General features: G+C 35.5%; 1 protein-coding gene across 4 annotated transcripts in view; it reads left to right on the top strand.

Annotated features, from left to right (window-relative positions):
• Ddr (discoidin domain-containing receptor 2) overlaps positions 1-15603 on the top strand; it is a 1446713-nt gene that overhangs the window by 1138120 nt on the left and 292990 nt on the right. For all 4 annotated transcript variants that reach the window (XM_069815692.1, XM_069815694.1, XM_069815693.1 and 1 more), the window contains one exon: positions 13080-13227. In XM_069815692.1, the coding sequence (XP_069671793.1) occupies positions 13080-13227 (148 nt within the window). The remainder of the gene's footprint in view (positions 1-13079; positions 13228-15603) is intronic.

Raw genomic sequence — 15603 nt, 5'->3', positions numbered from 1 at the left:
ATAATAATAATAATAATAATAATAATAATAATAATAATACTTACTCACTTACTGGCTTTTAAGGAACCCGGAGGTTCATTGCCGCCCTCACATAAACCCGCCATTAGTCCCTATCCTGAGCAAAATTAATCCATTCTCTATCATCATAACCCACCTCCCTCAAATCCATTTTAATATTATCTTCCCATCTACGTCTCGGCCTCCCTAAAGTTCTTTTTCCCTCCGGCCTCCCAACTAATACTCTATAGCCTATGCAATAATAATAATAATAATAATAATAATAATAATAATAATAATATTAATAATAATAATAATAATACTTACTCACTTACTGGCTTTTAAGGAACCCGGAGGTTCATTGCCGCCCTCACATAAGCCCGCCATTGGTCTCTATCCTGAGCAAAATTAATCCATTCTCTATCATCATATCCCACCTCCCTCAAATCAACTTTAATATTATCTTCCCATCTACGTCTCGGCCTCCCTAAAGTTCTTTTTCCCTCCGGCCTCCCAACTAATACTCTATAGCCTATGCAATAATAATAATAATAATAATAATAATAATAATAATAATAATAATAATAATAATAATACTTACTCACTTACTGGTTTTTAAGGAACCCGGAGGTTCATTGCCGCCCTCACATAAGCCCGCCATTGGTCCCTATTCTGAGCAAAATTAATCCATTCTCTATCATCATATCCCACCTCCCTCAAATCAACTTTAATATTATCTTCCCATCTACGTCTCGGCCTCCCTAAAGTTCTTTTTCCCTCCGGCCTCCCAACTAATACTCTATATGCAATAATAATAATAATAATAATAATAATAATAGTAATAATAATAATAATAATAATAATAGTAATAATAATAATAATAATAATGTTGTTAATATCATATTTAAAATATCAACTTAGTCTGTATGTGCTGTAGCAGTTCAACTTCAGTTCAATAACGTAAACTGTTTTGATGCATAAAATTAATTACTTTCAGCGTAACTTGAGATCTGTTCATAGTTTTTGTTATAGATTCAAAAATATCTTCTCCTCTAGTTCGATTCTGTAGTGAAATGACATCTACAAGATCCCCATGAACATTGAAATCTGAATCGACATTCATGAATATACTGTAGCTAGGTGCGCCGTATCTTTCCGGTCGGTAGTTATCTCCCGTTTATGATACGCGCTCTGCAAAAATATTACGAGACAAACATATAGATTTAAAATCATTAACGTATTTCGGACATGTCCCTTTTGCAACAGCTTTGAGACAGCCTTTCACAAATTCTCCGTCAGTAAATACAAGTAGCTTTGAAGCCTTTGCAATAATTTCACAAATTTTGTAGCTAGCACGAAGCAAGCTCGTTGTACTAACACCCGATGATGACGGAAGTGTTTTGAATTCAATCTTGGTTTTAATTCTTCTACAGCCTTTTCACGAGTGAAACCGGATAACTTTTCTGATCCTTAAACTTCAGCATGACGTGTAGAATTGAAATGCGTTTTAATATTATGATGGCCAATTTATCCAAGTTCCTTTCTACATATTAAGCAACTAGCCGTACCCGTACGCTCCGCTGCACCCGTTAGAAATAAATATAAAGTAATTACATAATTAAAATAGGACATTTGATCCAAGGAACATTCGTGTTTGATATAAGGATAAATCGTTTATTATGTTACTTAATTTAAATTGTATTTGCATAATTAAAATGCGATCATTTTGATCCAGAGACCACTCATTTGGTCATAAAAATTAGTTTAGGAAATACAGGAAACGAATGTACAGAATAGCCTATCAAGTTTTCTGTGCATAAGAAGCTATTTTAATCTTACCTGTCCTCGATTCACTCAGAAGTTACTGTAATAACATTATAGCATAATGTCCATCTAGAGAAACTACATTTTCTAATGGTGAATTAATAATTAATTATACATATCGGTTAATTTAGCTGTGATATTACTTCATACAAACACAGAAACATTATCTGTAGGCTATCTTTCATAGCTTTCGATTGTTGCTGTCCAAGGCCGCTTATAGACGGAGTCATTTGTTTTTTAATTCATTACACGGCCTTAGATGGCACTTATTTTAATTTTAAAACTCATTTATCTCATTAAATATCAGTCCTATCAAACTTTTTCAGGGAATAAAACTTATCGGAAATTATTTTTAAAGAAACTTTTGTTATGTAACACTTTTCACAAAAATCAATAATAAGCGAGATATTTCGATTTATTTATTTCAGGCCCCCTTATAACCCCCCCTTTTAAATAATGTATTTTGAATGCCATATAGCCTAAAAGCTAAGTTACAACGAACTTAATTTATATTCCAATTTTCATCGAAATCCGTTCAGCCATTATCGCGTGAAAAGGTAACAAACATACAGACAGAAAGACAGACATACAAACAAAATTTCAAAAAAGCGATTTTCGGTTTCAGGGTGGTTAATTGTATATGTTAGGACCAATTATTTTTGGAAAATAGAAAATTACCAGAAAAATTTCGGCTACAGATTTATTATTAGTATAGATGTGCCTTTCCGTCCTTCAAGATAAATAAATATTTATCTGTCCACTCACTATTGAATCGTCGTTCCATATCCATACCAGCCGCCAGAGTTGATAAACACACTGCGTACAGAACACTGCTACAGCGAGCTGACTGACTCGTTTCAGCTCAGCTACGGTAGGAAACAGTATTAATCGTTTCACAGTTTGAGAGCGCTGTTCGACATCCCTGATCTAGGCTGTAAGGAGCAGAGGGAACATCCGACCACAGTCTACTATATACAGTCGCGAAGCTTGAGGTGATATTTTGCAAATCTCGTGATAAAGCGCTCCAAGCGGTTAGCAACTAGAAACAATAGACTGTCCACGGTCGACTTTGGACTGTGTCGTATTTCCATCGAGTGCTAGCTCGTTGCGTATTTCACATTGATGCTTGTGAAATGTTCGTTATTGGTTGTAATGAAAATGTTAATGGCTAAAATACAATAATTGGAATAATAATATTTTACTAGAGACGTAGAAAAATTAATTTTGTTTTATTGAAATTTATTGATCACGTTTTATTTTCAAATCTAGTGGGGTTATTATTGCTTAGGCCTACTTTTTTTTTTTCAAAGGATATGTTTTTAATTATAGCTGTTAATTTTGTTGTTATTTTTATTTGTTACTTTACTAGAGACGTAGAAAAATTATGTTACAATAAAATTTATTGATTACGTTTTATTTCCAATTCTGGTGTGATTATTATTGCTTAACCTCATCCCACTTTGTTAACTACGTAAGCCTACACTACAAGTACCGGTACACGTAAGTTACTCCATTAATTCATATTTCCATTATTGTTGTAAAGGAAAAAATGAAAATTAATATTTATTGGTTTCATAGTTAATTATTGCTATAATCTTGAATGAGTGAAGCGATTATAGTAAATTTGAGTTCGTTTTGCACAAACAAAAATAATATTAACCTATTTCTTGCAGGTATCTTCGAGTTTATGGTGGAATTTAATATACTTCATTAAGATAATAAATTAACTTTATGCATTTAATATTTCAATAATGGAAGGAAGGTGTTAATTTTTCCAAAAGAACACAACGAAAGTGTAACATATTTTGTCATTTACTAGGAGAGAGATCTGCGATGATGAGGCGATAGTAGCGATCCTAATGGTGGGCAGCTACCCATGTTTGCATTTTTTACTACACATTGAGCTTCGCGACTGTATATAGTAGACTGTGATCCGACTCTCCTGAATAGTAGACCTGCTTGAGTGACGTGAGGCTGTATCAAAATGGCGAAACAAAAATACAACAAAGAACAGATAATAGGACTGAATTCATAATATGGGGAAATTGTGTTTAACTTAATTAATTTTTTTTTAATTTAATATGTGTTCCGAGTTAATTAAATTGAAACATAAGTAATCCTGTAAATGTAAATTCTATTATGAGTTCATTCGGAGCGGACTGTATTAGCAGCCGCTGCTGTAACCAGTCGTACTTGCAAACAATCATTTTATAAACACAGAGCTCTACGTACAATGGAGAGTAGCCTATAACCAATACTTTTTTTTTGTGCGAGATCGTGCGTATTTGCTTGTTTTCCGCACAGAACCAATACGCGGTAAGTGTGAAATACCACATTCAGTATTCCCAACGTAACACACATAACAATTTCCCTCTTCTTACCGCTTAAGCGCGACATTCATTTTACTGCTTTAGGCATTTAACATATTATTTTTAGAGACGTTTAACATAGTAATAATTATAGATTGGAAACTTACCACTGCAATTTCACCTAAATTGCAATGTTAATTATTGTTTTTAAATATTTGCAAAAATTAAGTAAAGTCTACTACTCCACGAAACTTATTGCATTCCTGATACAAGTAACATTAAGGAAGCCGTGAAAAAATCAACAAAATTCCAGTTGCGGATGTTATTACTGCAATATATTATATAAATAATATTGTCAAAATATTAAAATGAAAAATAAATCATTACATAACCTTACCGTTTGTTTTAAGTTCGCATTTATAGACTGGGGGGGGGGGGGGAAGACAGACATATATCTCGGCCTGCTGGAGTATAGTACACACAGAAAACATTTTATAGCAACAATGTTGAAAGATATTTTGGTGTTTCGAAGTTGCCGTCATTAAACAGAAACCAACATGGAGATTTCATTGCAACTAATTAGAAATTCGTCTTTCAGGTATGTAATAAACGATCTTCGTACAAAATAATGTAAGATACACGAGCGGTATGTTTGTTTTCATGTTCTCGGAAATTAAAAAAGCTCAACTACGTTTCGCTTTTTCAATCTTTTCCTCGAACATGAAAACGTCAACATACCGCTCTTGTAACGCATATTACTATTTCAGTTCTGCTAATAAGCGAGTAAATGTGATCGATCCTTCTCATTTCGCGTCGGCCACTTTTTGTAGCTCCAAATGTAAGGGCCCCCGATTTCTCGGCATGTATTGCATGCAATCTTACCTGAAGCCCTTCTCTCAGAGAGAGACTTACTATACGACACGTGGTCCTTAGATTTGAAATCCCCTTAAGGGACACTAGGACTGAATTTTTGGCCAAAATGGTAAAAATAAATATTTTTGTTTTTTTTTTACATATAAATAATTACCTTATACATTTGTTGAACATTCTGACCTATATTTAGTCCTCGCCTACTACTTTTAAAGTCCTGGCGACTATTTTTTAAATGCTACGCGCAGCTCTTTTAAACCTATCACACCCAATAAAAATTTAATTTTCTCAAAATTACGTTCTTGGTTAATAATAAAGTTCCTAGCGGCTTTCATTTGCTCCGATTTACATGAAACTTTGCAGGTATACTCAGCATATTGCAATACACAAAGCTGTGCATGGAATCAGCTCTTCAGTGAAAACTTTTCATAACATGAATTTATTATAACTTGTTAAAATTAAAGAAAATTATCAAGCAAAAGTTACGATTTGAAAGAAAATTTTTCTCATGAATCAATTCTCAAATTTAAAAACTCATGCGCAGATCTCTTTATCATGAAAAGTATAAGAAAACTTTAAAAGTAAAAACAATTCTGAAGCCGTCAGCGATGTTCTGAATTTACGCATAATTTAATATCATTAAAATACGTGAAAATTAATAGCGAAGGAGCTAAAGAATGAAACTTTATGCAATTTGGTACTGTTATTTAAACTTACAGGCACAACAAATCCACCAAATTTGAATGAAATTAATAAAAAACCTCAGCCCGTGTGCCTAAGAATCGTGCCAAGAATTTTTATTGCTCTTAAAAGTTGATCATTCTCAGCGAGGTTTGAATCTGTTGCAGAAACGAATATTCTTCGAGTATAGTAAGGATAAATTATTATGAAAAGAAGCTCATAAAATGAAATATAGAAAAATACTTCTGGAATAATAAATAAAATTATACTTACCTACTTACTGGCTTTTAAGGAACCCGGAGGTTCATTGCCGCCCTCACATAAACCCGCCATTGGTCCCTATCCTGAGCAAGATTAATCCATTCTCTATCATCATATCCCACCTCCCTCAAATCCATTTTAATATTATCTTCCCATCTACGTCTCGGCCTCCCCAAAGGTCTTTTTCCCTCCGGCCTCCCAACTAACACTCTATATGAATTTCTGGATTCGTCCATACGTGCTATATGCCCTGCCCATCTCAAACGTCTGGATATAATGTTTCTAATTATGTCAGGTGAAGAATACAATGCGTGCAGTTCTGTGTTGTGTAACTTTCTCCATTCCCCTGTAACTTCATCCCTCTTAGCCCCAAATATTTTCCTAAGCACCTTATTCTCAAACACCCTTAACCTATGCTCCTCTCTCGAAGTGAGAATCCAAGTTTCACAACCATAAAGAACAATCGGTAATATAACTGTTTTATAAATTCTAACTTTCACATTTTTTGACAGCAGACTCGACGATAAAAGCTTTTCAACCGAATAATAACAGGCATTTCCCATATTTATTCTGTGTTTAATTTCCTCCCGAGTATCATTTATATTTGTTACTGTTGCTCCAAGATATTTGAACTTCTCCACTTCTTCAAAAGATAAATTTCCAATTTTAAATAAAATTATACTCATACTAATTAATATTGTGAGATAATTTTGCTCCTCTTTTATTAAGTATTGTTTTTATTTTATGGTAAAACTTGTGTAACTAATCTTCATCAAATTCCAGGACGTTTCTTACATACGTAAAGTCTGAATTGATTATGTAGCCTATATATTTTGTCCATATAGGAATATGATAGATATATAATGCACCCATACATGATGTGATAAATAGTGGTACGCTAATCGAAAATTTTTGCTGCGCCCGCACTAAATTATAAACAGGGATACAAAGCAGGACTCTGTCGCACAGTAAGCAGTCCAGGAAGTGGTTTCGTAGAACAATGCGGCTCAAAAGAACTGATTCAAAAGGACTGCACTGACCATAACAATGGACAGGACGCACACAGTCTAGAGCAGAATGTGCGGTTCAAATAGACTTTTCAGATAACAAAAACGTGGATTAAAACTGTGACAAAAGACACAGCAGCTAAAGAAGCAGTTCCAATTAAACAGAATGAAGCCCACTTTTGAAAATTGTTCAGCAACATAAATCGACAACGAATTTTTATTTTCAGGCAGTATTTTGCGTCTAATTTATGTTTCATTGAAGTATGGTTTCCATGTAGAGATTTTAGGCTTTCACGGTAATTGTATTCAGAAGATTATTTTATTTTACATCACCATGTGCTGGAATGTAATATTAAATTTGCAATGTTTTCGAAATACCGTATTTACTCGCCTTTTTTTTTCTTTATAATTTTCATCTTAAATTAAGAGTGCGTGATTTAAATGAGAAATTAATGGGTGAGTTTTATACAGTCAATACTTAACAATATTAGATACATTAAATCTTTATGTTACTACATGAGATAACATTTACAAATAATGACAAACGTTTTCACGAATAAATTGGCATCTTCAGGTGAAAGTAAAACATATTGACATAAAATGAACACTTGAGATATTCTAGTTAAAAACAGTCGTTAAAAAATTAAAATGGTATAACAGGCAATCTGAACAATATGCCATTAAAAACAAGTGGCAAGATAAAGTTATCCAGATATCATAGACTATACTGGGGACGATGTATTAATATTTTTTAATCCACCAGGTTGTCTTTTCGACATTTCTGGTCTTCTCTCCTGGCTGTGGCTTAATTGTAACCCACTTCTGAGGTTGGGGCGCCTGAAAGGCGGAGTTACATTACCCCGATGATGTGATAGGATGATTATGATAATGTAGTGCCAGGAGAGGTCTTAAATCTAAACTTAACCTAAATTCCAGATCATGGACGAACACAGGAAAAATTCCTGTGCTCTAACCGGGAATCGAACCCGGGACCTCATGAACTATAGCCAGAAGCTCTGACCACTAGACCACGAGGCTGGTCTGAACATGGAATGTACAACAGTGGGAGCGATCATGTACTGAGAATTGGTGGTGTGACATTGTGACCAATCAGGCCTTATTTGAATCACGTGCTATTGTTTACTGTAGGATTTTTCTAACAGCAAAAAGATTATATACATACCTGTATGTGTCCCAAATTAATCGAACTTAATGTGATTATTTTGTCCACCCAAATACATTTAACCTCCAGTAACCAAATTCACCTAATCTTTCTCATCAAGTGTACTTCATCTCAATTGTTGTAACCTGTTTAATCAAAGCTAATTAATCTAATCAAACCTATGCCCTCAACAAATCTGATATACTTGTATCTACTTCAATGTACTCTGTTGCATCCTGATCAAATATAATTTAATTTCAAATGTGTTCTTTTTTTATCCATTACATTATAATAAATCATAATCTAATGTATTAATATAGAAGTATATGTGACGAAGAAAGAAGGTATGACCTCTTCAAGTATTGCAGGTACAGTTCCAAAAAGATGAAAAATGCTACAATATAGGACGATCGTGTTGCTGAATACGGATGTATGGAATAAAGCCAGAAGGTTGAGAAGAGGTTGACTTGAGTCCATAGAAGTGGCTTTATTCCATACAATACTTGAAGAGGTCCTGCCTTAGTATTAGTATTCTTCGTCACATATACTTCTATGTTAATACATCGTCCCCAGTATACTCTATGATATCTGGATAACTTTATCTTACCATTGTTTTTAATGGCATATTATTCAGATTGCCTGTTATACCATTTTAATTTTTTAACGACTGTTTTTAACTAGAATATCTCAAGTGTTCATTTTATGTCAATATGTTTTACTTTCACCTGAAGATGCCAATTTATTGGTGAAAACTTTTGTCATGATTTGTAAATGTTATCTCATGTAGTAACATAAGGATTTAATGTATGTAATATTGTTAAGTATTGACTGTATAAAACTCACCCATTAATTGATATTGTACTTAACGGACCAACATGCCTTTAAAATTGTTAAATGAGGAAGTTGAATGAATTCTGAATCTGCGAATTCAGGTCCAGCTGCTTTGTTGCCATCTTTTCTTCATTCTCTGTGAACTTTAATTAGAAGTGTGCGATATGGCAGGACTATCGCGATTTTTCATAGTTAAACTTTTAACACAATCACACGTTTGATATTTTTTGTTCTTCCTCTCAAGTTACAAGAAACAGAACTGAACATTAATACGATATTATCTACGGTACAATATAATGGCTGCGTTCAGCCGGGACAGCGCTGACGTAAAGCTGAAACAGCGACCGCCATTTTTCGTAGCAAAATTGTTTTCGCTGAAAGCCTGCGAAAGTGGAGGGGATAGGCAACAACCAATGATGTCTTATATTCCGGAGTAGACGGAACAATACCGTGTTAAGCCCTGTTCAGACGGTGAGTGTTTCTGTGATGGATTCCAAGGTGGCTGCGCGGATAGGTCGCCTGCGTGGTCACTCGCCGGAAGTAATGCGCTCTGGTGGCTCCGTGGATGGCTAGCTTGCTGGATTTCGAGGGTAGGTTCCTTACTATTTTTTGTGATGGTTTGCAGGCTGGGAACCAAAGATGATCATATAGTATCACCACTGAAACCATGTCGCCATGTTCGTTGTTTTCCAACTAAACCTGTTTTTTCTATATTCTCTAGTTTCTAAGAAACAACAATTAAATATCGGACTTTAGCTGTTTTGCACTTATGGCTTAATTACTTTATTACGACATGTACTACTGTTAATGTAGGACTTTAGTTGTTTTCCACTCACGGTTTAGTTTCTTTCTGACCATGAGTGTTGGCAACAGATGAAGCAGCAGATGATTTTCCAATTTGAACTGTGAAAAGAGCCAGCTCCGTGTGAACTACCGTCACCGTAGGCAACACGGGAGCCAGCCAGTCAGCACGCAGGCTACCCATCCGCGCAGCCACCTTGGAATTGATCCTAGAAACACGCACCGTCTGAACCAGGCTTTACTTTGTAAACACAGCGGACATTTTGCAATCTGGTCGTTCAGCAACTCATAGCTGCTGTAACTCAGCAAAAATGAATAGCTGAATTAGTGCTGTCCCGGCTGAACGCAGCCATCGCTGAAAGTCCTGACATTTTCAAGAACTCGAAAACGCGAGAATGTTCTAGTAGGTACTTGTAGAAATTATCTCATATGGTTTGAAGGTGAGCAACTAGAATATTTCCCTAGATATAATCGTTTATGTTATTAGTAGGGCTCGGAAGCTGATGATCTAAAAATCAGAGAAGTGTGACCTATAAAATGACCTTAAATTTCTGAAAATATGACACAACTTAAAAAAATATATATAATATTTAATAGTGAAATACAAACAAAATATATACTTCCTTGTGTGGAAAATACATTGTCATCAAACTCGGACACTAATTGTCGCAAAAAACTTTGTCTGTTTTGTTTTACTTTCGGAATTTTTACATCTTCACTTGTGTGATACAATACGCTGACTGCGGGCACTGCGGTTGCAGTATTTGCTCTGTTGCGTTGAATGGGATGGGGGCATCAGGAGCCAAGGCTGATGAAAGCATAATGAAAATTCCTGCATGACACAATCGAATTGCGCAAGCGAGCTGCAGTAGGGTCTCGAATATAGACTACGACTACACAGTAAAAAAAAAGGTCCATTCATAAGGAGAAAAGGGCAGAAATGCAGCAAAAAGCATAACATCTCCAAAAAATGACCAATAGACAATAAAAGCCTGAAAATGTAAAATAAGATTATGCTGTATTAGTTTGTGGTGTAATAATAATAATAATAATAATAATAATAATAATAATAATAATAATAATAATAATACGGCCTTTTTGTTATAGTGGAACGGGTTTGTTTTGCATTCTACATTGTCTATGTTTTCTCAGAATGGGATGGGTGTGGGAGAAAGGTGAGAATAACAGGAGGAATGTATGGCGTAATGTGAAGAGGCGTTTAATTGATATCGAGAGGCAAGAGATTGAGCTCCAACGTTCGGAAAAGTCCTCACTACATTTACAACCAGATCTCATGCTTAACTGGGGGAGGTGTGACTACATAAATTCTTGTAACAAAGACAACAGAGCAGGTTTAGCGTGGCTAAGATTGGGGGCATGGGAGGGTAATAAAATTGTCAACGAAGAAGGGGAGCGTCTTTGTCCGATTTACAGAGAAAAGGACTCCTATAAACATATTTTATTTCAGTGTGTCGAATTGCAACATGTACGGAGGAAATATCTACCACCCTCAATGCTAAGTCAGAGTAGGAGTTCGCTTGCATGTCTTGACCTCATGGGGAATAGAGAATACGAACAAAAGACTGGATTGTTCCTCTTGAAGGCGAGAAAGATTAGAACTGCAGCTGTTGAAGTTTGTGACACGAACTGAGGAAGGGATAATAGTATCCGCCCAACTGTACTCTTTTATGTCTTTTAGGTTAGGATATATTGTATAATGTGTTTTATTGTGCCATTTCCATTTTAATATGTGTGTTCTTTTAGAGAGTAGTTGGATGTAATCATAGGTGGGTGGTGAAACCTACAAAGGAGGACTTGTTTTAGGTATAAAGCACGTACGGTCAGAAGACCTGTGCATTGGATTTTAGAGAAAACTATGATAATATAAAAATCTGTATGTATAATATTGCTCAATAAATCCATCTATCTATCTATGTTTTCTCAGATAAAATATATTTCATCAACTTCTGTTATAATATAACATTTTTTCGGATCAAATTTCTGCACATTTAAAGGCAAAACTAAAATTCTTTAAATAATTTATTACCATAATACACAGCTCTCTTAAACTGACTAAACATATCGAGAATTAAGTCAATGTGAAATGTTTCATGTAAAACAGTTTTTATCTCGTAAAGGAAGTAAAAACGAGCAAAACTGTAATAAATGTTTTTGTTTGAAATATCTCAAAGAATGAAATCAATCACATTGCTTACGGCTCACCTGTACTTCAAATTGCCACTCTAATCCCCCAATCTTCACTCATTCAAAAGTACAGGGACATCACTTTATTTTTACCAACATTTTTAACATTAACCTGGCTATACTCGGAAACACTGCTGCCCCCTTCCATTACAGGAGTTTGGAGTTGCTAGTGCAATATGTAAACAAATCACTTTACTAGCTATAGGAGGAGAAAAGTAGCGCATCCATTTATGTTACAGGGAAATACAGTATTACGATTTTTAGTTTGATCATTACTTTTACAGTATTTTATCAAAAAACAGTTGAATAGTAACAATTTTTTTTTTCACAAATTCAACTCTTCAGGCGGTTATATTCATTATGCAATGTCTACTTTATTCAGCATATTACTAACCTAATTTATTCCTGAGAATTTTGTGAGCACTTCCGTAAGAAACCCCAATTTCTACAGCTAACTTCTTGACCGACTTATTAGGACCTCGCTGCATCCTTTCTCTAGCATCTTCTAAAGCATCTTCTGTCACCTTTGTTGGCCATATTACAATTTTCTTCCTTTCTGTACGCTCTAAATTTATCTACCAGATTAATGACATTTCTACGAAAATATTCCATAATGATATAATCGGGAAATTGTGAAAAAAAACTGTTGTTCACATTCGGTTACATTGTAATTCCAGTTTCCATCATCTTCCTTCATACCTACAAACAGTAAAACAAAACTTTTGTTTAAATAATGCTGTTAAGTACCGTACCATATTATAGGGTACCGTACTTTCGGTAACTCTTAATGTTCACTTTTGCTCAGTCCACACAGTTATGCTACACACGATACCTGTGTGAAAATAAACTTCAATAATATAAGCTCTTTCTTCTATAGAAACTGCAACATATTTCTGAAACACATTGTACTCTGTACTGTTTATTTCACTGCTAGCAACAGCGGCCGTAAGTTTGTGTGACTGACGTTAGCAAGGACATTAGTGTAAGGGGTGGGAGTAAAGTACATTTAGAAACGTAGGTACAATAAAAATTGAAGTAAAAATAAAATGATGTCCCTGTACATGTCATGCTAAGATATTGCTTACCACTATTTTGGTATGCTTTTGAACTGAACCGTGTTTCTCCCCACAGATGATCCCCGGCAACAGCAACACGTACACCGTGGTGGAGCAGCGCCTGGACCCGCCGGTGCTGGCCTCCAAGGTGCGGGTCGTGCCTTTCAGCGAGCACATGCGCACGGTCTGCATGAGGGTCGAACTCGTGGGCTGTCGCTGGCACGGTAAGTTTCTTCCAGTTGCTCTTAATAAACAGGTGCTGGATAATTGAATGTCTTTCTTGTTCTTAATACGAAACCCTATTCGACAACCTGCCCTGGATGCACTACAACATTTTTAGCTTTGTACGCTTTTTATTTTCTTCGTTTTCTGATTTACAATCTCAGGAGATGTCTCCTTTCGTCAAATCCTGGTTGAGGTTTTTCCTGGGATTTCATTCAACCATTAATAGCAAGACTGTGGACTCATTTCGCTGGCATCATCTTCATTTCACTCAAACGCTAGATAACCATAGTACTTGATAAACCGTCGTAAAATAACCAATTAAAAAGAGAGGAGATTTTGTTAAGCAGGGGCATTTTTAGTTATAAGAGACATTCACCTACAGCGATTAATGCTTTTAGACTTAGGAGAGACGATCTGCAGATAACAGAATTAAAAAGAAAGGGGACATTGTTAAGCAAGGGCATTTTTAGTTATAAGAGACATTCACCTACAGCGATTAATGCTTTTAGACTTAGGAGAGACGATCTGCAGATAACAGAATTAAAAAGAAAGGGGACATTGTTAAGCAAGGGCATTTTTAGTTATAAGAGACATTCACCTACAGCGATTAATGCTTTTAGACTTAGGAGAGATGATCTGCAGGTAACAGAGTTTCAGGAGACTTTGGCACGTAGATATATTTTTAGCCTTAGAAGTAGTTGGTCTGCAGAGATAGCTTTGGTCCTAGTAAATATTGATATACAGACATGCCTGTAGTCTTAGAAGGTATTGGTATGCAGAGATATTATATTTATTCTTAGAAGAAGACTTTGGCTTGTGGAGGTATGTTTAGTCTTAGTAGACATTGCAGAGGTAGATTTCAAAAAGGCATATGACTCGGTTAAAAGAGAAGTTTTATATGATATTCTTATTGAATTTGGTATTCCCAAGATATTAGTTCGATTAATTAAAATGTGTCACAGTGAAACGTATAGCAGATTTCGTATAGGTCAGTCTCTGTCAGATGCGTTTCCAATTCACTGTGGGCTAAAGCAAGGAGATGCACTATCACCTTTACTTTTTAACTTTGCTCTAGAGTATGCCATTAGGAAAGTCCAGGATAACAAAGAAGGTTTGGAATTGAACGGGTTACATCAGCTGCTTGTCTATGCGGATGATGTGAATATGTTAGGAGAAAATCCACAAACGATTAGGGAAAACACGGGAATTTTACTGGAAGCAAGTAAAGAGATGGGTTTGGAAGTAAATCCCAAAAAGACAAAGTATATGATTATGTCTCGTGACGAGAATATTGTACGAAATGGAAATATAAAAATTGGAAATTTATCTTTTGAAGAGGTGGAGAAGTTCAAATATCTTGGAGCAACAGCAACAAATATAAATGATACTCGGGAGGAAATTAAACACAGAATAAATATGGGAAATGCCTGTTATTATTCGGTTGAGAAACTTTTATCATCCAGTCTGCTGTCAAAAAATGTGAATGTTAGAATTTATAAAAAGTTATATTACCGGTTGTTCTTTATGGTTGTGAAACTTGGACTCTCACTTTGAGATAGGAACATAGGTTAAGGGTGTTTGAGAATAAGGTGTTTAGGAAAATATTTGAGGCTAAGAGGGATGAAGTTACAGGAGAATGGAGAAAGTTACACAACACAGAACTGCACGCATTATATTCTTCACCTGACATAATTAGGAAAATTAAATCCAGACGTTTGAGATGGGCAGGGCATGTAGCACGTATGGGCGAATCCAGAAATGCATATAGAGTGTGAGTTGGGAGGCCGGAGGGAAAAAGACCTTTAGGGTGGCCGAGACGTAAATGGGAAGATAATATTAAAATGGATTTGAGGGATGATGATAGAGAATGGGTTAATTTGGCTCAGAATAGGGACCAATGGCGGGCTTATGTGAGGGCGTGAATGAACCTCCGGGTTCCTTAAATGCCAGTAAGTAAGTAAGACATTGCAGAGATATCTTTAGCTTTAATAGATGTTATTATGCTGAGAGATATCTCTTAGAATACATTGGTCTGCGGAGATACATTTAGTTTTAGTAGATGTTGGTATGCAGTGATATCTTTAGCGTTTTTTTTTTTTTTTGCAGAAGGGCCCAAAGGCTTGCACTGCAGCCTGAGGCTTATTGTGCTTACCACGTCTGTTTTGTGAATGATTTTTGTCCCCGAATGGCCGAGTCTTGTACGAATACAGCACACTGCACCGTGAATTTCACCCGGGTTATGGCAATGATGACAATATCATATGAATAATTTATGGCGAAATGACTCCGAGCTTCAGCGCTGAAAGTTATCCGGCAATTCTGCTTGAATTAGTTGAGGAAAAACATCAGAAAAAACCAACTAGGTAACTTGTCCC

This window comes from Periplaneta americana, chromosome 17, assembly GCF_040183065.1.
Source record: "Periplaneta americana isolate PAMFEO1 chromosome 17, P.americana_PAMFEO1_priV1, whole genome shotgun sequence".
Lineage (NCBI taxonomy): Eukaryota > Metazoa > Arthropoda > Insecta > Blattodea > Blattidae > Periplaneta > Periplaneta americana.
This window is presented reverse-complemented; position numbering and strand designations above follow the sequence as displayed.